This window comes from Lissotriton helveticus, chromosome 6 (assembly GCF_964261635.1).
Source record: "Lissotriton helveticus chromosome 6, aLisHel1.1, whole genome shotgun sequence".
NCBI classification, from domain to species: Eukaryota; Metazoa; Chordata; class Amphibia; order Caudata; family Salamandridae; genus Lissotriton; species Lissotriton helveticus.
This window is the reverse complement of record NC_136067.1, coordinates 1,432,589,120-1,432,613,505: the sequence shown is the minus strand read 5'-3', so window position 1 is coordinate 1,432,613,505 and position 24,386 is coordinate 1,432,589,120. Positions and strand designations below refer to the sequence as shown.

The window sequence follows — 24,386 nt, the reverse complement described above, 5'->3', positions numbered from 1 at the left end:
AGTTTCTCAGATGGGAGGGCTGCACTTTCAAAAATAGTACCTAGAAAAGACAATTTTATTAGTTCATAATTCTCGGCCTCAGATTATATTTCTTCTTTTCAGGTATTGTCTGATCTTGGGAAAGGAGTTCAGGTTCGGTAGTGTCCAATCGAATTGACGGTAGTACAGCTGCTTGCAAGAGATTGTCACTTTCTTTCTCAGTAATTGTTCCTTTTACGCGTGGATCACTAAAAGGCAGAAATTGAGGCACAGTTTCAGTCTCTGAGTCGGCGACGCCCTCCTGGACCCACTGGTCGTACGGCAGAGGCAGAGGTACCCTCTTGCAATGTACACCGTGGATCCAGTGCTTCTTTCCTTCCACTCGAACAGCTGATCTTGTTGAAAGAAGGTCGTTCTTTGCTCGCTGAAAGTTTTTCACCAGAACCCAGGATCCAGGATCGATTTGATGACCTGGAGCTTCAGAGACCTGTGGCAGAGTATTGTGAACCTGTTGGTGTAAAACACGCAATTTAGCCGTCAATTCGTACAAATAGTCAAGCAGTACAGGGTGTTCGGTTTCACTGAATTTTGTGGGCCTAGGCACTCCCCATATGTTTGCCGGGCGGCCAAATACTATCTCATATGGGCTAAGCCTCATTCGCGAATGCACAGTCATTCTGGTTGATAGGAGTGCTAAAGGCAGAGCGTCAGGCCATTTAAGACCAGAGCTCGCTTGAATTTTGGCCAGTTTAAGTTTTAACGTGCCATTGTAGCATTCTACTAGTCCAGCTGATTGGGGGTGATTTGCAGCATGGAATTTCTCTTGGTTGCCTAGCCCAACGCATACTTTTTTCATCACTTGACCCACAAATTCACTCCCATTGTCACTCCAGACCATTCTCGGCATTCCAAATCTAGGGAAGAACTCTTTCACAAGGGCTTTAGCTGTGGATAAGGCAGTGTTATCTTTCAGGGGGTATGCTTCTATCCATCTTGAAAAGGCACAAACAACAACGAGTACGTATTTCAAATTGTTGCACGTTTCCATGTGGATGAAATCTAGCTGCAAAACCTCGAACGGGTACGTGGGAGGCGCAAAATGACCAGCTGGTTTTGGAGTTCCCCTACCAGGATTGTACTTCAGACACACCATGCAATTCTTGACAACATTCTCTGCACACTTAGGAATTCCAGCATTTTGCCATACTGGAGCCAACAACTTACAAATCCCTTTCGCACTGATATGAGCCATTCCATGGGCCATTGTAACCACTGCAAGCACGTACGTATCGGGTAACAACCATCTCTGATGCTCTGACAATTCAATCCAGCAACCATTTGCATCCATTTTACCTGTACTTTCTCTCCACACACTCAATTCTTTCTCTGTAGCTTCAGCTTGAATAGACTTCACACTCTCTATCGTATCTTCACACATTCCAACATCACCAATCCATCTTGCAGGGCCTGCAACATACATTCGACTCATCACATCCCTTGCTGTTTCTTTGGCGACTTCATCAGCAAATGCATTTCCACGACCAACATCATCAGTCACCTTCTTGTGCGCACTGCATTTTACAATCGCAACTTGCAACGGCAAAGTAAGTGACTCCAGGAGCTCATTCACCAACTGACCATGCTGTATCTTAGCTCCATGCGAAGTCAGAAATCCACGTTCTTTCCACAATCGTCCAAAACTGTGAGCCACACCAAATGCATACTGGCTGTCGGTATAAATGGTCACTTTCATTCCTTTCGACAACACACACGCTCTCGTAAGTGCAATCAACTCTGCTGCTTGAGCTGAATTGTGTGGGATACGTGCAGCTTCAACAATCGTATGCAAAGTCGTGACAGCATATGCTGCAGTCGTATCACCATTCGGAAGCTTGAAGCACGAACCATCCACCCATAAGGTACCATCACACTTCGCAAGAGGAGTATCTTGGAGCTCTATTCTCCCTTTCGTTTCTTCTTCTGTTCTGAGAAAACAATCATGCTGTTCTGAAGCATCTAACTCTGCTACAATCGGTAGCAACGTAGCTGGATTAAGCGTGTTGCATCTTTTTATGTGTACATGACTCGCTAACAGTGTCAACTCGTAACCTGACAACCGAGCACTAGTTAAGTGCTGTGTCTTGGTCCTATTTAACAACGTGTCTACTACATGTGGAACCATCACAATCAATGTGTTATTCATCACCAAACCAGCAGACTGTTGAATAGAAACAGCTGCTGCCGCTGTTGCTCTTAAACAACTCGGCAATGCTTTAGCTACCGGGTCCAAAGTCGACGAAAAATACGCGCATGGACGCTGCTTGTCTCCAAACAACTGTGTCAACACTGACAACGCACAACCTTCTTTCTCCTGGACATACAACGTAAAGGGCTTACTGTAGTCGGGGGTGCCCAACACAGGAGCCGAACATAATGCATTGCGCAATTCGGAAAAACTTTTCTGACACTCTTCAGAGCACGGAATGGGATTCGGTGTATCTAAGTTAACGCCACCAAAGGTTTGGCCAACAACGAAACATTTGGTATCCATTGTCTGCAATATGATGTAATACCCAAGAAAGCACGCACTTCTCTTTGTGTTCTTGGCACACTCAATTTCGCTTTTGCCTGGATTCTTTCTGGGGTCAGTTTCCTTCCCTCCTTCGATAAGAGATGACCTAAGTAGGTCACTTCTTGTCGACAATATTGCACTTTCGAAAGAGACACTTTGTGATGCAAATCACACAAATGACGCAACAATGACAACGTGGCCTTTTTACAGATTTCTTCAGTATCTGCGGCAATAAGCAAATCATCAACATACTGAATAAGGGTAGCGCCATCAGGTAAAACAACTGTGTCAAGCTGTGTCTTTAAAGCCTGACTGTATATCGATGGACTTTCACAGTAGCCTTGGGGAGCGCGTTTGAAGCGGAAGCTTCGTCCTCCTAAACTGAAGTCAAAAATATCCCTACTCTCCTCGGCAATCGGGATGCTGAAGAAAGCATTCTTCAAGTCAATCACCGAAAACCAGGTGGCAGAAGCTGGAATCATGGTCAATAATGCAGTAATATCAGGAACAACTGGAAATTGTGGCACAACTATTTTATTCACCTCTCTAAGATCAATCACGAACCTGTACACAGGTGGTTGGGAAGGATCAGTACGTTTCAAAACAGGCAGAACAGGACTATTGCCAACGTTGCCTCTTGTCTCCTCAATTACATCTTTTTCAATCAGATCATAAATGATCACTAGCAACGCTATCTCACCTTCACTAGAGATTTTGTATTGGGGAAGCGTGGCATTTTCACATTAGCTTTCAATGTCACAACATATGGCGGTATTTCCAACAGACCCACATCATTAGGACCAGTAGCCCAAAGAATATCGGGAAGAAACGACAATTCTGTCGGAAGTTTGTCCTTTGACAAATACATTGGAGATATCACTTTCCTACCCAGTGTAAGTTGTACTCCAGAGGGAGAACAATACAAAGTCGCATACAATCTCTTCAACAAATCCAATCCCAACAAGTTTTCACCACAACCTGTCGTCAGAATAAGGGGTGCTTCGAATTCGCAAGGTCCAACAGAAAGGGACATAGGACTAGAAACTGGGTTCCTAACCGGGGCGCCGGAAAAACCTACAGAAACATTCATTTCGCCAGACAAAGGTGCGCCAGGGAGTTTAGAGTGCATAATAGAACTTTTCGTAGCACCACTATCCAACAGGAAAGGCTCTGACACACCTGATGTAATCACCTCAATATAAGGCCCACTCTGATCTACTGGAACTGAAACAACTCCCTCTCTTTATCTATGGCTGTCCTAGCAATCATTACCTTCCATATTCTCATCTTCTGTATAGTAGTCATCAGCATAGTACTGAGCTGTCCTACCAGATGCATTATCTTGCTGATCAAACCTATTCATTGAACTTTGTGGTGGAAAAGAACGTGCGTTCTGGGGGAAATTTCCACGTCCTCTACCTCTGGGCGCTTGTTGAACACCTCGACCTCGTGCACCAGAAACACCATTCATATGCTGTAACAAAGCAGGGCAGCTACTTTTAAAATGACCCTCTTCCTTGCAATATGCACACTGATTAGGGCCTACAGGAAAACGCTGTTGAGAAGGCTCGAACCTTTGCGAGTTTCTCTGATACTGTTGAGGTTGCTGATAATTATTCTGACCACCACCACCACGTGGCGGGTACGCTTGCTGTAACAGAACCTTTGTTTTCAACTCTTTAGTTTTCTTCTCTGCTCTATCCTTCTTATCTTTATCTCGATTTTCATAATACTGTGCAGTAGCCAATATCTGTGCTGAAGAGGAAACGGCCCAAGAACTTTCAGAGTCTTTTAATTTCTTACATAACTCGGGTAACAAATTGTGCACGAACTTGTCAACGAACAACCGTTGACCACCTTCTGTACTCATATCTTGACCACTGTGGTCGACAAACGTCTCTTCAAACCTGATGAAGAAATCCGACACCGTTTCATCTTTCTTCTGCTTACACGCAGACAACTTATCCCAATTTACACGCATCGCAGGCATTAGAGTTTTCATGTAATTAATGATCCTACCAGGGAGATCTGCTACTAAAGGCTCTGGTATAGCACCACCAACTTGTCGGCCATCTGCAGTAGTAATATTAGCCCATGTGTCACCTAACTCTTGATCATGATCTGTATGACAAATCTTTCCCCATAGAGGCTGTGGAACAACGTTCCCAAACAACATATCGATATCGGCTAAATTCATAATGCATGAACCTGCAGTCTGTGACAATTCCTTGTAATACCCTGCAGGATTCTTACGGGGATCAGGCAATGTCTGTTTAAGGGCCAAAACTTCAGCTCACTTCCATGGAACATGTACCCAGACACGCTGAAAATGTGCTGGTACAGCGTCAATATGATTAGCGACATCAGCCTGCACTGCTTCCTTCCATACCGGAGGAACTTCTCTCATAGGGTAATGTCTCACCTTCTTTTTAACAGAGGAATCAAACAATGAGCGAGAAACGCCTTCACTCCTGAAGGATAACAATGTCGCAACCGCTTTTTCAACATCTGAACCCACAATTGTGCCTTTTGCAAACTCGAACCGCACACGACTCAACTCGGGCGGATTAGGCTCCAAATCATTTTCCTCTAAATCCTCACACAGAAAAACACACATTTTCTCAAAAACGTATCTCTGCTTTGGTGCTTCCCACTGATGGAAGACATCCATAACAGACTCTAGGTCATAACCCGTTGAGTCAGTGACCCATTTACGTGCCAAATAATTCAACGTTTCCTTCTCCCTAGAATCAGGTAGTTGACTACGCAACTGTGTACGCTCTGAGGTAGGGGTCGTACTCGTTGCCCCAAAGAAGGGATATAGAAGGCTAGTGACCGTGCTAGTCACTCTTTGTCGAACAGAGGGAGAATTCGATGAAAAGACAAGTGGGAAAGCGGGGTGAGGCAAGGCAGATGCAGAAGCAGTGTCGGAAGGAATGCCTGGAGTGGGAGTCGATATAGTAGTTAAAGTTGTAGGAAGTAAAGGCAAAGCAGACGTCAAAGTCGGTGGCCCTTGAGGAGGCTGCACCGGAGGAATAGGAACCACCTGGAGAACAGCTGGTGGCTGTGGAGGAGCAGGTGGCACAACAACTAAAGGTTGCTGCGCAGCTAAAGGTTGCGGAGGTGCCGTAGCATTTTGCGCATAGGGGGTGGCGAACTCAACAAATGCGACATCAGGGGGTCTTTCTCCAGTTCTTTTGCTGCATCTTGCTGAAGAGGCGGCAAAACTGGATAGCATCTATTGATTACCATTTTACGTTGCCTGTGCAACTGCTCACTCATCTGTTCCTCTTCGTTATCTTGAAACTGCATGGCAGCTTGCATTATCGAAATACCCCTTTCTCTCTTATTTTTCTTCTCTAATTTAATTTCCTTCTGCTTGGCTTCCTTACGCCATAGTCGGAAAGAGTCAAACATCGCCGGCCGGGCTTTCTTCTTAAAAAGTTTGACCTCCAGATTATCTAAAACCTCCGTATTAAAACTACCATATTGGGGCCATTTTAAAACACCATCTTTTCTGGTGTATCGGATCCATACTTCATTATATGTGATGGGGCCTACGCCATGTTTCACATATAATTCATAGGTCGGAGTTTCAATCGGAGGAGCCAGACATGAGTCCTCCAATCGGGAATCCCTATTATTGCAAGCAAGACAAAACAAATTTCCAAGTCTGCTAAGACCAGGCATCTTCGCTTTCTAGTCTAGCTTCAAAACTTCAAAGGATTATCTGTAATACGGCGTGGGTGCAGAGACGAAGGGATTCCCTCATTTGCATGAGGTACACCCTCATGCAAATGAGGGAATACCCCCTGTCGATAGCACTTGTGCTTTATGTGCACCAGCACTAGTGGTATTACATAAGGGGCCGCGCACACGTCTGAGGCCCCTTTTGTAATACCAATGGTCACGGTGAAGTACTGGGTTTTTCAGAACCGGTACTAAACCGGTAACCCAGCTGTGCCAGGGACAACACCCAAAGACATCGGGTACTTCCTGATTCAGACACAGAAACTCAGAGTCTTCTAGGTGAAGTCAAAGATAAAATTTATTGGCTGCAACCAAGTAACAGGCGTCCTAGAAGTACAACACGGTGTATGTTCTTAGGAGACTGCTCAATCTTACAAAACCAGCCTTCTCTTTTTATACCAAATATTAAGCTTCAGGCAAACATTCTTCAAATTTCAGTTGACCATTCACATGTTTTCACTACAAAGAAAAAGCAGAGTCATGATGACAAGCCCATATTTCAGTATGTTCAGCCCACAATAAATTATCCGGTAAGGCTCGGTTTTCTCATCAGATATCAACGGACCCCCAATAAAATCGGGCACCTCCTCATCGTAAAGCAAGTCATAAAGTAGGAAACAGGGACAGGTGTGTGCAAGATTAGGCGTGGTGTGTGTGCGATGAAAGGTTTATGGCATGTTGTGCCTTGATACTATCTTGTTCGGCCACTGGGAGAGGAACTGACCGAACAGGTTTGGCCTTGGGCAGTGGAGTCAGCTTGCCCAGGTCACAGGGAAGTCAGCAAAGGTGTACGTGTCCTTCAGAAGCGTGTTTGTCCTTAGTCATTGGCCTATGTGAGGGCAACTCACAAAATGGCTGCTGTACACAAAATGGAAGCCGAGGGTTCAGGACGAAAACTACGATTTCAGGGTGAAATCGTCACTCGAACATGACGAAAATGTTTGTGCATAGTGTACTAGTCATTCTCGGTCTTCTGATATCAAATTCGCCATGCTACGATGATTTTTATAACACGGGTCCAGAATTTTGAGTACCACAGAGGGTGTGCGCAAAGGGGGCGCAAACGCCTGTTATGCCTCTGGGGCACTTTGTATAATACAGCCCCTGGTGTTCTACTTCAGGTTCAGTATTGGACTCTTCAAGCAACCCTTTCCATCGAGTACATTTTAGTAACACTGAAGGGCTCATTATTTTGACTCTGATTAATTTTGAATATGAAAATATTTAGTAATATTGCAGGCAAAAGCACAAACATGCCAGCAGACCAAATTCAAGTGCGAAATTCCTGATTCTCGAAGCAAAAATATGTCTTTATTTTACTTGTCTCTCACCTAAAATTACCTCTGTTTCAATGCGTGTCAATGGGAAAATGCATTCTCCAGATATATTTCAAAATCTCTCACTCTGTGAGCTGTAAAACATTGGCAAGTGTGAAAGTCCTCCTCCCAGATCATCAGTTGAGGTCATTAATACTATGTACACCTAAATTCACCTCTTTATTACTTGTTTAATATCTGCATAGATCAATGAACTTTTGAAAGTTGACTAGCTAGCTTTCCAGTGCGCTTGTCTTGGTAGTCGATGCACCACGTTTGCTGTACGTTTTTAGGGTCCCTTTGAACAAGAACATTATTTGTATTAGAATCTCAATGTATGCAGCAGCTGGTGGATGATGCTGCAAGGCATTTTCTGCTACAACATTCCACAATTGAAAATTACTTGTAAATCTATTAATTTTTTTCCCAAGATATAAGCATACCCCAATTATCAGTATTTACTAACTTTTATTGCTGTTAAATACACTTGCACTCATACATTTTATTTTTTTGTCCTGGTCTACTTAAATGTAATAAAAACAGTAACAGTAAAAATATTACCCTGCAAATTACCTTTGACATACTTTTCTGAAGCACATTGTTTGCTTATTTGGATGTTAGAGGCAACTCCTATATCAGCCAAAAGGCTTAGCATTCCTGATTAAAATGCAACCAAAATAGTGGACAGAGACAATTTAATCTTGTTAATGCTTCTGAAGTAATTAGTCTTTTTAAAATCATCCTGAAGTCAACTGGAATAATCTCAGTTTAAGACGTAATCGTAAACTAATTTTCAAATCGTTTTCAGTCATCAGGAAGATTCTTATCTCATGAAGTAATCAAATGGTCATTTTCAAGTCATTCTGAAGTCATCAGGCTCAGGTTTCTAAACCTTGCTGATGACTTGAAGAGCTTGATGATGTCTGATGACGTGAAAATGACTTCTACAGTAGTTGGATGATCATCTAATGACTCTGGGATGGCTTCTAAAGTAATCCTGTTTGACCAGGGGTCTCTTTCCTTCCCCATTTTTCTGACTGTTGTTTTTGCTTCTGCCTTCTTTTTATCGCTTTCTCCTTCCTTTTCCAGTCTTTATGAGTGGATTTCCTGCGTTTTCCTCCATTTACTGTTTTCTCCTTCCTCCCCCCATTTTTCTTTATACGTGCTTTTCCTGCTTTTGCCTCATTTTGTACTGCTTTCTCCCTCCTTTCCCCATCTTTCTGAGTGCTTTCTCCTGTGTTTTGCCTCATTTTTACTTCTTTTTACTTCCTCTCTCTCTTTCTGAGTGTTTTCTGCCACTTTTTCTTAGTTTTTACTGTTTTCTCCGTCCTTTCACCCCTATTTCTTGCTGCTTTTTCCTGCTTTTGGCTCTTTCTTCACAGGTTTCTCTGCATAGAAGTTAGCAACTCCAGCACCCTGAGACCCTCAAGGGAGATTTGCTGTGCTTCATAAATCCTGATTGAAGCTGTGGAAAAGATACATGCACGATATCTTGGTCATTTGGGAGGGAGATCTCATATTGCTGAATAGTTTCACAGAATGGCTGAACTTGAGGAAAAAAATGTGAAGTTTACTTGTGAACACAACAAGACTACTCTTCCGCTTCTTCATTTACTCCTGTGTCCTAAAGATGCTGGGATCGATTCAGAAATGTATACAAAGCCAGTGGCCCATAATTCATTACTGTGCTATGACATCTTTAATCCCTGTGTTCTACGGGACAACCTTCCAGTAGGACAATTCCTCAGACTCAGGAGGAAATGTATTGAACTTGAATCATTCAAGAAATATGCGACCGAACTGAGCAATCATCTTACTAAGAGGCACTACCCACAGGACTTTGGTTGGCAGAGTGGCAAAACGTTCCCTGAATAACAACAGGGAAGCCCTTTTGGAGTCATTTCCAGAACCAAAGTCAGAGAGATTGGCATGTGTCAGCACATACAGTCATCTCATATACACAGTTAAAAAAGTGATCAACAAGAACTGGCATAGTCTTAATACTGGTGAGAGGACACTAACAAAACCGTTGTTTGCTCTGAGATGCAGCAGAAACATTGGGGACAATATAGTTCACACAAGACCATGAACAAGTCCTCATGCCTCATTCCACAGCCTTTATGGTCAATGCCCCGTGTGAATGGACATTTCCCCTGTGGCACTTGCTCTGTATTCCATTTAACACAACCGACCACTAAGATTGATCTTGGGCTAACAACACTATGGGTACTATACAACCACACCAACTGTAACACCGGTGGAGTGATTTATCTCATCACATGCCCATGTAAATTGAGGTATGTGGGCATGACTACCTGCAAAGTCAGAATAAGAATATTTGAACATCAGAATTCAGTGAGATGCAGGAAAGCCAACACCAAACTCACTGGAAACTTCCTACAATTTGGATATATGAATGACGACTTCCGGTGGTGCATTTTAGACAAACCCCACTACAAAATACAGATGGGCAGTTTGGAAACAGTGTTGTTCTGGAGGGAACAACTCTGGATCCTCCAACTTAAAAGACACTCAAGAGGTCTGAATGATGACATTCCGTGGACCACCGTATGACCGTGACTTTCTGAGTCTTATGCCCACAGCCTGTGATATTGAAGTGGCTTACATAAGAATGTATCAGTGTGTTTTTCCTTGTTTCCTTGAAACCTCTTCATGGCCCACTAATGAGTATGTTGAAACTGATGTTGCCAGCTGGTTTGGGCTCCTACAGACCATCCTATCTTTTGGGAACAATACTCCTGGACACTTTTTGAAGAGTGAAATTGGTCTTGTCACCTGACTTTCTATCCATATAACTACTTGTGCGAGCCCTATTCAGATGCCACTGTAGTGAAATACCAAGCAGGGCTACCTTCACCTCTCACCTGTAAATTTACAGTGCAGCACACCTCAGTGGTTTCCATTTCAATGTTTTTGGCCTCCATTCCTAGTTGTGTATGGACTTGTGTGCCTATGATCACTATTGATTTTTTCTAGAACCCCTTCCTGGCCCTCTAGAGTCTACACTGACATTGGTGTGCACACCCTACTTAAGGGCCCCTGTAGACTTCAAGACCGCACCTTATATCTCTCATGTTACTGAGCTATTTATCCATTGATATAATTGCCGCTATGAGCCCGGTTTAGATACAACTGTTGTAACATGCCGAGCAGATTACACAATTCTGAGTTGAATTGCTGCTGCCTTTTTTTGTCCGAAATGTTCCTGACCTTCATGTTACTGGCCTCTTGGTTTAGATTTGGATGGACTAACAGTCAGACCTGGTTGGTATTCAGTTATGAATGGCTGGAGGACGTCAGGATTTGAGATATGGACTATAGGTCCAATGTTACCCTTGAGTCCAGCCCCGCCTAGCTTGTTCCTGGTTGAGGGCCCCTTTAAAAAAAAGAGCCTGGCCTCATTTCCTTCCTCTCACCGGGCTCGCCTTGGGAGATGCTGTCACTTACTCATTAGGTATGTGGACTGTGGGTGACTATGACACCCTGGTTCTTGCCAGTTATACTTTGCTTGTGTGTTTGGGTGAAGCAGCGGACCTGCTCCCTCTGTATTTTGGCTCATAAACCATGTTATGAACAGACACAGATACACATCTCCCATGAAACTGGAAGGCTTATAGTGACGACCTGACTCCATTAACGAGCCCAATGCACACTTCCCGCTAGTCTCCTTGGCCAAAATAACCATGCCCTGCTAAATAGGCCCCATGCTCATAACAGTACTGAAATGCATGATGAGCCCCCCCCGCCCCCGTTCCAAAATACTGGGACTGAGTAGACTCAAGACCCACAAGTGTTTTAGTATGCATATTTACAGTTGTGCTTTCAGGGTCCTTCATTACATTTCCTGTTTTTGTCTCTAAATGAGTCTTCAAGTATAGTTCTAAATCCCTCCATTTTGTGGAGAATTTGGAAGTACCAGGAGCAGCATGCTAGCTGCTCAGCCCCTCTCACCAACTGTCATTCTTCATCCAGTCACCCAGGCATTCTACACAAGGCCCACACACCAACATTCCACTCAGAACATACACACAGGCTGAGCAGCTAGGGAAAGGGTAACATAGGAGAAATATCATGACATGAGAATACTACACAGATCTATTTAAAATTGCTCCCAAAATACCATTTAGATGGTTCCCTTGAAACCATCAATCTTTAGTGTGGTCACCGACTGGCCTAAGACAGCCATCAACCACCAGACAGTGTCTTGACCTCATTGGGAGAGTGCCTGTGTGCTCTAAGGGCAAGAACAATGCCTTTCTTGGGTGGAGGTGTTCACACCTCCCCTGGTCAGAAAGTGCCCTCTGTGGCGGGGAGCTTCAAAGACCTTGCCACCTCTGTAATGTGACCTTATCCTCTCCTGTTAGAGGGAGCAGGCCCCCTTCCTGTCCTCATACCCTTTTTGGCATGAGGACAGGTGAGACAACTTAGCAAGATTATGAGGTTTCCCTCCCTCTGCCAACTCCACCCCTCAGGTGCTGGAGGCAAGGTGAAGTACACATTTCAATGCCCACGATCTGGAAGATGGTGGGATTTATCCAATCAGGGCTATGTCTATGTCCCCCTGCGAAAAGAGGTGGACATAATAGATGGAGCAGACACTCCAGCTAAGGGTTCCATTGGCCACTACATGGTCACGCCCTTGTAAAGCCTTTAAGACTAGTACTTAGGTGGCATCCCAGACCCTGAACCTCAGTTTCTGATGACCTAAAAAGAGCTGGGCACGAGAGAGTTGCACCATCAGAGAAGACTGCAGAGTACCACTGACTTGGCCCCAATCCTACCAGCCAGTATGCAGCCCTAGACGATCCTGTGCCAAAATATGACCCGTACTACAGTCCAGCAACTTCCAAAGCCTTGGGATGACTTGCTGCCTTTGAAAAAGAACAAGATCTCCTAATAACAGTGGACCTGTTCACAAAGAAATCAACTTCAAAAAGAATACTCTGACCTGAAGAATCTAAAACCCTGCTACGGGTTCCACCTCTGCTCTTGATGCCTCTGGCTTGAATCCAAGTGGACTACTGGTTCCATCAAGGTTCCCCAGTACTCCAGAGACTGAGTCCACTATGAGCTGACCTCTCCTAGACTCCTCGACGTCATCTGCAGCCTCTGCACGGATACCCCCTCAACCGTGACCTACTCCGGTAATCCGTTTCCAATGCCAAAGGACACCCCTGCACCCACCTGCCATGGGCCTTGGTGAAGAAGGCCAAAGGTGTATCTGCATCACAACTTGCCTCTGCATCTCTTGGCATCATTCGACCAGCCTCCTGACCTGAGCATGTAGTCTGTTTCTGATATTGGCTGTCTCCATTGCTTTTCATTGGGCCCCTGGAGCAATGTTAGCACCTGCTCCTGGCCGCCCCTGTGCAGCTGGTGGTGCTGCATTGGGCTTCATACAGTACTTGCTTTATCCCCTTTCGAGAGACTTCCCCCTCAGCTGCTGCTGCTTACCTGTAAGCAGCCTTTGACTGATCGTCCCGATCCACATTAATATAATATTGGGCACCTGAAGTCCAACTTGCACCTTGCACCTGGCCTCCCCTGTGCCACTGGTGGTACACTGTTGGTGCTTAACTGAACCTTGTCTATTACTTACCTTAATTTCCGAAGATTGGTCTGGCAAGTCGATGTTATCCCTATGTATGCTGAATGCTTTCTCCCTCCCATAGGTTAAAATAGCAAAGTCTGAAAATTGCATTTGAAAATGGAAATTATTTTTTGGGACAAAGTATTTACCTATGATGAAGTTCTGTGGTTCTGCAAAATAAATATAGCCAAGTACTATTTTTATAAATTGGTCTCAGATTTATTCATTGAGTGTGTGTCTCATTTATTACCATTATGGGTGCTACAAATACTTAACACTGCCCTCTGGTAAGCCTAACTGCTTGCCCACACTACCACAAAAAAGAGCATTAGTATTATCTGCTTTGGCCTCTGTAAAACGTCTGGGGACCCACTGGACTCTCTACACACTATACTTCATTTTGTTATAATATATAGAGAGCCACCTTCCTACAACTGTTTTCTGAAAAGGAGTCTGGGTGATATCAACAGCTTATATACTAAATACAGGATAATATACCTCAGAATAGTACATTATAAAGACATTGCTAATTGCTGGGGAGTTCCATAATCATATGGAGGCATAAGGCTGCCTGATGTGTGACTTGGTAAGGGCATAGAACTTCCAAGATACTTGCATTATCCCTTTAGATGTAAAGTTGGGAGCTTCAAACAGTCTAAACAAACAGATTTCCAAACAGTCTAAACAAACGTAATTTTATTGTCTGGCTAATCTAATGAGGCCAAGGGCCAGAACTGCATATTTGCCCTTCAGCCCTCTATTTAATTTCCCACCTGGGGATGATCAACCTGACCCTGCTCTCCTGACACTGGTAGTGGATGTGGAAGACAGGTTGGCAGATGGTGAGCATACATGTTCCTTATATGTAGTTCTTGTGGGAAAGAGTAAAAATGCTCAGGTTCTTTGCACTGATCACTCTAATAGCAGCAGCAAGTAAATGCACATTTGTTTTAACAAAACATATACCTGTCTTTGTGGAATCACTTTTCTTCATAATGCCAATAAACTGTTGATATATTTTATAACTAATAAGTTGGCAATCATTCTCATTAATCCAATGTATTCATTCTATTTTTAAAGCTCTGATTATATGACTGTTTGTTCATGCAAAGCACATGTTTGTCTTCTCCTCTTGTCCTGGGAACAAGGAAAGAGTTCCTAACTCCTCAGCAGAACCATCCATCCTTATAAATGATTTATATGCTCATACATGTCTGAGATCCCTGTTCCTCCAGGGTTTGCTTTCAGCCTTGATTGACTAGCTAGGAACAGGGTTAGTCTGATTTTATATTTAGCTTATTTTGAAAATCCTTGGTAGCATTTATGCTAGCAAACGCTGCATATTTAAGATGCTCTCAACAAATGCAGCATGTATTCATGTTTGTATGCATGAGCACTAAGCTAAGTTATCCCTCAAGTGATATAGAAACTCTTGCTCAACCTAAACCCTGTATGCTACAGCTGTCTGTTTATTTCTTCTGCCACTAACATCTACTTCGACTTGCAACGTGGAAGACACACAAGATAATTTTCTCTTGACACAAGTAGCAGAAATGTAACTTGCCTCAAGCAATGAACAAATGCAAGTGACAGTGGGAGTGAAGATACGCCAAGTACCTTTATTAGGTCATAATACTCTAAATTGATCAGCAGCATCCTTTTAATTGTACAGTCAGGGTGAGTACATAAGTCAAATGATATGTCTTTTTACTCTTCAAACTCTTCAAAAGAGCTCATTATTTGTCCTAAAGTGAAAGTTCTTCATCCAGTTATTGTTGTGAATTGTGTAACTTGTACTTTCAAAGCTTCTATTAAAAAAAGGGCTGCATATGCAGCAAAGCATAACATGAGATATGATGTTTTAGAAACACTCCAGGCATATGTATTTAAAATATTTTTGTTGGCTTTCAAACCCTACCTGGAGCCTGTCATCAGTGCTGAGTTATGTGGTTAAAGTGGGAACTCTTTTCTGTGTGTAAGTGCCTCATGGGCACCACTGTAAATATGGCCCCTTGCTCAAATAATTTGACGAGGCAGTTGTCTTTGCTGGTGTGGAGTCAGAAGATGCAGTGTTAGGTACTTGGAAGGACTCAGGGTCGGGTGTGTATATGGACCCGCCAAACACTCTGACTCCTAAACAATCTAAGATTTGTGTGCAACCTGATCATCAACTGTCTCCAGTCAATAGCCTACTTGCAACCTCCTGCCAGTGTCTGGAATGTGGGAAAGATAGCAAAAGAAGTAGTTGCAATGGGAGGCAGGGTCCACAGGCTTGAAGGTGGCCTTGAGATTCAAAGGTACTGTGATTGATTTGAAAGTACTTCCTCCTTCTGTCATGGGGCTGGGGAGTGAAGAAAAGGAGGAGCCTGTGACCAAAAGTAGGAAAAGGAATTAGGAGGCACAGTGATGTAACTAGCAACTTGTAATAATTTTTGCAAATAATCAGTGAACTACTTTTTTATTTCAGGTGTTTTCTGACATAAAAAGGCACCTGTAGCATACAAGCTAATGTTCCATCAACTGTACAATGCTGTTACTATCTGTTACTACCATTTCAAACAGATTTTATTAGGACACCTCCAGCAATCTGCACTAAGTACAGAATATGCTACAAACAGCCATATTGCCTTTGAAATACAAATAAAATAATCACACAAACCTATGTCCCTACCACAGAGCCACCTAAACACTCCCATTTACTCACAGAAAGCCCTTTCTGGCAACAAAATGAAGACAAACAAAGCCCACTAATGGATTAGTTTGAAGACACTTAGGCTGGCAGACTGCATTGCTCTGGACACAGATTCCATCCCAAATTCAAAATCCCATGGTGGAATGTCAAGGACGCAGAAAAGGATCCCTTTTGTGTCAATCACTCTCTGATTCACACCATTCATAACAGTATATCCTATATAAGTAAAGAGAAAATTATCCTACCTACTGGAATGTTTCAACACTCTCTAGACATCGATCACTGTATTATGTAAAAATGTCTGGTTTATTACAGATTGATCTATATAGAATTATAATATACTGTATACAATATTTTATTCAAAAGATAAAAAGTCCACATTTTGAAATCCCATTCTATTTATTATATGTAAGAAAATCATCACAAATCCCTCTCGAAATAATTTTCCACTTCTTAAAGCTGTGGGTGAAAGTCACCCTAAATTCCTCAACTATACAAATGATTAAAACAAATTCACATAAAAATGCAAATGTTTGTCCCAAGTTGTCAGCGCTGTTTCTGTTGTTTTTATAGAATGGTTGACTCCACCTTCTTTAGTCATACAAACAACAATGACCTGGTCACTAAAGGCAGTGTTTTGTACTTACTTCAACAGATGTACATCATGTTGCACTCATTTTCAACTGTCTCCCCTTCCCTAAAGAGCCTTGGGGTAGAGAGTACACTGTAGTCACGCCTATTTTAAAAGGCCTCCATCCCTTCTAGGACAGTCAAGAATAATGGACAACAATCAACAACGTGTATTGTGAAAAAGTGTGGAAAAGCGAGATGACCCCTCACGGGCGAATCACCAACGGGGAACCTGGTAGGTACTCACCAGTGTAGCCCTGTTCTCATCATCGGCAGTCATCAAGCTTTAAAGAAATGTGTCCAAATAACATAAATGTGTAAGTGCAATTAAAGTTCAGTGGATAGAAGTGCAAACACACACAACAAACAAACAGTGTAATGCGACGAGATCGGGACTGCACGTATTTGCAACCTTTATTCTCCTTCTTCGTGCAGCCTATCTATTTAAAAAGCAGGGAGTGGCAATTAATTATATAGCCACAGAACACAGACCACAAGCCAATGGCCAATACCAGGTACCCCGTTGGTGGTTCGCCCGTGAGGGGTCATCTCGCTTTTCCACACTTTTTCACAATACACGTTGTTGATTGTTGTCCATTATTCTTGAATGTCCTAGAAAGGATGGAGGCCTTTTAAAATTGACGTGACTACAGTGTACTCTCTACTCCAATGCTCTGTAGGGTAGGGAAGGGGAGACAGTTGTAAATTAGTGCAACATGATGTACATCTGTTGAAGTAAACACAAAACACTGCCTTTAGGGACCAGGTCATTATTGTTTGTATGACTTTACGAGTGGAGGGCGACCTGGGTCCTGTTGTTCCCTCTGTGCTCCTCATTGTATTTATGGTTCCACCTTCTTTAGGACAAACAATTCTTTAAAAGACATTCATTTTGAAACCCTATCCATTTTGGTTAGAAGGGCACCTCTCCCAAATTGGTGGGGATGTCTAGGACAGTACCTTTATGCAAGAAGCTAAAACAAACAAAGCAGTTGAAGGAAGCACAATGCCTTCCAAACAACACTAGGCAGAATCCAACCTACATTCTATAAATTTATGGAAGCATTACAAAGAAAGCTACCAACAAATACGAATGGAGCATTCTGTTCGCCAAATTGCATCTAAACTAAGCAAGCAAACCAAGAGAATGTATGACATCCTACAATTTAAAGTCAAACTCTTCATAAACAACAAAGTAGTAGATTACTTAGAAATAATATGTAAAAGCATATTATAAAATAAATAGTAACCTAAAAAAAGTCCCCAACATCATAAATTATTTTTCATACACATAATAAACACAATATCATATTACATCAGTCTAAACCTTAAATAAAATGTAAATTTTAAATAAAACTGAGATAATAAAATAATACATAAATTGTTTGCATTAAAAATGCAAATTTCACCAACCGAAAAGCTCAAAGAACAAACAATCCTTCACGTAAAATAAATTCAAAACATAAACTCTACAATTACAAATACCAATCAAGTATCTTTACAAAAACGATAAAACATAACAAGCCAGAAAGAAATAAAATACACATGACATATTCTTCTGTAAGTGCAGATCTTCCTCTGTATCCACATAGCTAAAATAATGATACTAGGGGTGGGAGGAACTTGCTGAGTTTTACTCCGCAAAGTTATATGAAGAGTCTGAAAGATATCATGCGGTTCTGCCCACCCCTAGTTGTATGTAATTTATTGTGACCTGCATGCAGAAGCGCTCCTTTCCCTCTGATGTCACAGCAGCAAAATTCTAGTATCATGGAACAAGGGAGCAAGAGGGTGTCCGTGAACATAAAGGAAATAATGTACCCATGGACCCACACAGAATATATACAAAAAATAACCCTAATGGGAATCGGGTCTTTGACCTGCATTTTTTATGTAGTTCTCAGCATTAGGCATATTAACCTGTCCAACTACCACCCATAAAACATTCCGTCATCAAGATGGATTCACTGTGAGTTTATCTTTCATTTTTGATCAGTTGCATCATGTGGCCTTTTGCACTCTGGCATCTAAAACTTTTTCTGCAAGGTGGTGTAGACCAAAGATTTTATATACACTAAACTCCATTTATAATTTTTGATCGATAAAATTAAATAACATTTGATTAACACTAACCAAAACTGCAAAGCCTATACTTTCATATTTAATCATTAACATATAAAATAATGTTTTAGCACTAATAATAAATAATATATTTTGTAAAATATTTACTGCCATTCCTAAACTTGAACAATAAAAGAACACGCATTTGCAATGCAATAGGTCTCGCATTTACACACAAGTTTGACAATGGCTTTTATTTATGATTTGGTTTTTAAAACATAAATAAAAGGCATTGTCATTTACAATGCTAATAGCTTAAACTCTCACAAAAGCGAGACCGATTGCATTGCAAATGCTTGTTATTGCAAGTTAACGGGGAAAATGAATCTCCCCCTGCCCCCAAATATTGCTTTTCCAGAGTTGGTATGTATGAGAAAGACTCATACATGCGGAGTAGAAAGCTTGTCCTGTTCCGTATCACATAGGGGTCACAGATTGTAGTAGTGGTTGTTCGCGCACTGCGTGGTCCGAGTTGCAAGGGCATGAGAGGTTGATTCCTAAAGTGTCTTCCCTGGGTACACAACGACCAGGCGGGCAACTAGAGACACATTTCAGGAGGGGGGGGGAGACAAATATTTCGGGGAGTGGGGGGTTTATTCTTCCAACCATAGATAGTGTGACTGAAATAACGGGGTGAAAACACAATAAAAGCCTAATTTACAAGTACATGGTCTTTTAAAGACCTGTTAAGTACTCGGGTGCGCTGAAATTAGATGGTCGCCAGCCCGCAAAGCCCGTGAGCCCAATGGGTGTTACGCGCCTGACAACGACCACAAAATTCGGCGTCACTTTGGAAGCAGGAACGCGGTGCACCGTGAGAGCAGCGCTGGAAGCGGCACGGCAGGTGACGCAGGGTAGAGCCCGAGTGGCTCCGCTCTTCCCGGCGGAAGTCAAAGGCACCCGTCACTTTCACATGGGTCGCAGGGATCTGCCCCAGCTGCCTGAGGCCCGTACTCCGACTCCCTGAGAAGAACAGGCAGAGATATCCAGTGGAGAGCCAGTGAGCGGACGGAAGGCAGGGCGTGCAGCAGGTAAATGCTGTGCCAGGGGTACTTCAGTCAGGAGGGAGACAGAATCCGAGGAGTTATGGAGCTTCTCGCAGTCTTCTGATAGAAGGAGCAGTATGTTTGCGGGCCACCACGGCAAGTCCGTACTGCCTGTGAGGAAGATGAAGAAAACGTTTAAGTCCTGTAACTCATGCTGCGGTTGTTGCTGTGGCCAATCTTCTGTGGGTTACACCATTGTTCGCTAGCACACACGCAGTAAATAGGGGCAATGATCACACTTTGCTACGGGCACATGACTTATATAAACACATTAGGGTTGCAACTCGTTTTCTGCCCGCAACTTCCTTGGTTTGCCATCTCTGCTAAAGGCGTCATCTGGCGTTATAGCCCTACCCATGTTAACATACCAACTCACCTTAGGAGCATTTTTAAAAATATATTTATGCATAGCTGCGAAGTTTCCACTCTTAATGCGTGACTAGTTAGGGCATTCCTGTTGTATTCCTAGACTTGTAGTCCGGGTTTAATACTGGGTTATTAAAAAAGACAACAAGTCCCAGCATTCTAAAACAAGTCACGTTTAAAGTACTTGCACGGGTGTCTCTGTACGTGACATGACGCGGGCTGCATAACCAAAAGCTGCCTACGGAAATAATAAGCAAAGCAGCAAAGGTGATTGGCCCATGCTGCCGTTTTTGCTGGGGTGCACGACGCACCGTGCAGTTAAAATGATGGCGGACCAGAGAGGGAGCTTCAATGAGTTCTGCCTCCTGATTGGCTGTTGAAATAAACACTGAATAGAAACCTGTGGTGCGCGGGCACCACAGAGGAGCCGACGACGGGAATCGAAACCAGTGGTGCGCGCGCACCAGAGGAGCGGGGGTAAGGGAGCGTGAAGACGCCGAGACAAGGTAGGGGATGTGTGTGTAAGGGGGGGGGTTCTCTGTGTATGTGAGTGCGTGCGTGTGTGTGTGTATGCTCGGGGGGGGCTGTATGTGTGTTTGCACGTGTTGTGAACAGCCTGCCGGAATCAGAGCGCTGTTGACGCGCGCGACCTGATCCCGGCAGGCTGCTGCAGGCTGCTGCGTGCGTGCGCATGCCAGTCTCTTGTCCTCTCCCTTTCAGTCCTTGAAAGCGAGAATGATTGCAATAGTCTCGCTCTGCGACAGCAGGCCTTTGGCCTGCAATCGCAGGGCGAGACCTAAAAAAGGAAACTCATAATGAAAAATTAACAATCATAAAATTACAAATATATAAAACTGATCTGATTCTTTAAATAATAATCTAAAACATATATATTTACAATTACATTATAATTTTCAACAAATCATTTTGTAAAAATATTTTAATTATGGTAACATGTCCACAAACATTATAAAATATAAACGTATTATTTAAAAAAAAAATTTTTTACCTTATTAAATTACATTTTTGAATACATCTATTTGTTTTTAATTATATATGTAACAAAATTAATGTAAGCATTCTATAATATGAATTTGCATGACATTAAAATAATTAACATTAGATTTACATTAAAATATTCACTTTTCAAATGTCTCCCCACCCTTACCCCCCTAAAAATCCAATATCCCGCTGCTAAAAAACATATAAATCCGTTATTATATTACAAAATACAATGCAAGAGACACATTTCAACAGTTTCATAATTAATAAATTATCTTGATAAAAATACAAATACAAAATTAATAAACAGATAGACTCAAACACACTCCAATAAATTACATACAAAATAATACAAACAATACTATATACAAGAATATTTTCTAAATCAACCTTTTTTTACTTCAATATTCCTTTTGAAGATATTGTTGGCATCCCGATATTCTTTGCAAAATATTTTTGTATCAAACATTATTTTATCTAAACACCCATGATGCAGCAGTTTCCACACTTCTTGTCACTTTACCCTTAAATTTGCTGATCCAGCCCCATTACACTCATCATAATTCCCAATCTAGGTTGTAGGCACCTCAACATTTGAGATGAATTAGATAAATTATGAAAGCAACTTTTACTATTTACCTTAGAGAAACTGAGGCCGTGAAACCCTCCAGAGAAACTATTAAGGAAGTTCAAACAAAAGGATACTTTAAAAAGATTTTCGAGAATTGCTGCAAATAAAATAACACATCTTTGCCATTTGTGCTGCCCACTTTCCATAGGTGACCTATATGTCAAAAATTAACTACACTATATTCATATTTTTTCATGGTTATTCTCCCTCAATCCCCTCCATATAACATGTCTGCCCTTCCTTATGCCAAGAATTAATTACAGTATGCCAGAGGTGCCTCAGTACGTCAAGAATGACATTCAGTATGTCAGGACCAACGGCAAGCATAACACACATGCTTACTGACTCACATGCTCGCATTCTGTCCGAACCACATATTATCCCTCCGTCCTGCACATGTCTGACTCAAATTCTCGCATGCTGTGTGACGGTAAAATGCAAAAGAATGAGAAAAAGTTGAGCCATTTCCATCAAATGAATATTTGTCGGACATAACACCACCACAAACTTGGCTCACCCTAAAGCATTCTCTAACAACCTACCTGCCTTATCCCTCACCTACACGGGGTTATCTAAATTGTCACTGATTGCATTGAATATTGTACACACACTTCTCTAATTTCTAGAATGCATAATTTGGGATACATTTTTCTCATGTAAAACACAACGTGAGTAATAATTACACAGATGTCATACGGTTTGAATTTAAGTCTGACACAGCCTAGCAAAAACGATATTGTGAAAACAGCAAAATAGACTAGCAGTGCTTTTTTGCCCACATCCAAAAGCATATACCAGGTCATCCAGTTCACTATCACGGTTAATGGGGTGCTAAACTGAACCAATGATTGCTCGTTTATAGATCTTTAGAGTAATAGTTAAGAGCAGAACATGGTGCAGTCAGGCATTTTCACGAAACAGGTCCATTGAACTAGAGCTGTGTTCAAAGATCTTCCCAGATACTATATGCCAAAGAGCTCTTCGGAACCACTTGTAAAAGAAACCATGTATTAAGGGATTGCAAGTAGAATTGAAATATCCCAGCCATATAAGCATATCAAACAATACAATAGGGGTGGAGAAGCCCAAAAATGGATCAATTAAAACTGTGATAAAAGCAGGCAACCAGCAGGTTAGAAAGACCCCCATGATGATACCCAATGTTTTTGCAGCCTTCCGATCCTTCTTTTTGGAGAATTGGCCTTTAGTTACATGGTTTGCATTCTCTGGCATGTTGTTAATCATCTTTGCATGTCTTTTAGAAACAGCAAAGATATTGATATAAATCCCAACCATTACTGACCCAGGAGTGAAGAAGCAGGCTGTAAATACAACTGTTCCCCACAGTTTATTAAACACAAGCGCACAGAAATTAAAGCATGAAACCAATGTCTTATAACCTTCAATCCCAGATGCATTTTCTTCTGATAAAACTAGCCCAAAAGCAAATATACCAGGCACCAACCAGCAAAACAGTAGCAAACTTTTGATCACTGATGTTGTCATTGTGTTAGAGTAATGTAAGGGGTCACACACAGCACAATAGCGATCAATCGCTATTGAGCAAAGGTGGAAAATGGAAGTTACACTGAGCATCAGGTCAAGACTTGCATGGAATTTGCAAAATGTATATCCAAAATACCAGCAGCTTTCCACAGACCTGATCATGCTGTATGGCATTATGGCGACACCAAGGAGGAAGTCAGTACTGGCCATTGAAAGGATTATCGAGTTACTTTGAGATTGGAGTTGTTTGAAATGGGTGATTGAAATCATAAGACCTAGATTTCCCAAGATGGTGATGGTAATAGAGCTGCCCATAAAGAAATACATTGTTAGTTTGACTGTCAAAGGCCTTGAACTATTGGGACATGATCCATTTCCAAACTCGAAGCAATCAGGCAAATCCTTAGGGATGTCAGGTATATCCATACTCCTTTGTCAAAGATACATTTCCTGAGCATTATAGAAGATCATTTTAGATTCTGTACATACGGAATTAGATAGTTTTGAAGGATTGATGTTCCTAGTTTAGGAAGAGAAAAACAGTTCATTAGAGAATTTGGACAGTCTTCATAAAATAATATTTCATTACAATCACTGTTTGGTGATTTAATTAATTGAAAAAAGCAAATTTGTTTCATACATCATATGCAACAAATAGATGTCCTATAGAAGAGGTAATTTTAGCCCCATGTCTGTGAGGCAGATGAAGCAAAAAATCACAGAAAAACACAAAGGCATTCGTTTTAGAAAAGACATTTGAAGCCATTATTAAAATGAAACTTTATTTTAAAGAAAACAGTGTTCAAATCAGTAAACAAATTAGGCAATCTGAGTGTTATTGTGTTTTTTCACATTGAACACATTTATAACTTTGAATAATCTATGCAGTTTTGAAGGATACAAAACACTAGGCCTGAGGTGACCTTAAAAATTTTACTAATAATTTGGCTAATGCATGAGTGCAGGAATGTCTTTAATTAGCATGAACAACACACATAATTTCAGGTCTTCTTTGAAGAAAATTCACTTCAAGTTTAAAAACTGAGTATATTTAAATCCCTGGAGCCAAAAGGATATTCCATAGAATACTTTAGCTGTGATATTAAACATACTTTTGCAATTGAAAGTGGAAACAGTCAGTACATGATAATCTGGATAGAACCA

At 41.8% G+C, this 24,386-nt stretch overlaps 1 protein-coding gene across 1 annotated transcript; it reads right to left on the bottom strand.

Annotated features, from left to right (window-relative positions):
• Window positions 1-22,616: 22,616 nt before the first annotated feature.
• LOC144762741 (trace amine-associated receptor 3-like) lies at window positions 22,617-23,648 on the bottom strand. The gene has a single exon (XM_078647992.1). It carries the CDS (start codon window positions 23,646-23,648, stop codon window positions 22,617-22,619), a length of 1,032 nt encoding a protein of 343 aa, XP_078504118.1.
• Window positions 23,649-24,386: the final 738 nt, after the last annotated feature.

Bases quoted from the DNA above. Each gene is read 5' to 3' on its own strand.
- LOC144762741 (XM_078647992.1), bottom strand. From the start codon at position 23,648: ATGGATATACCTGACATCCCTAAGGATTTGCCTGATTGCTTCGAGTTT.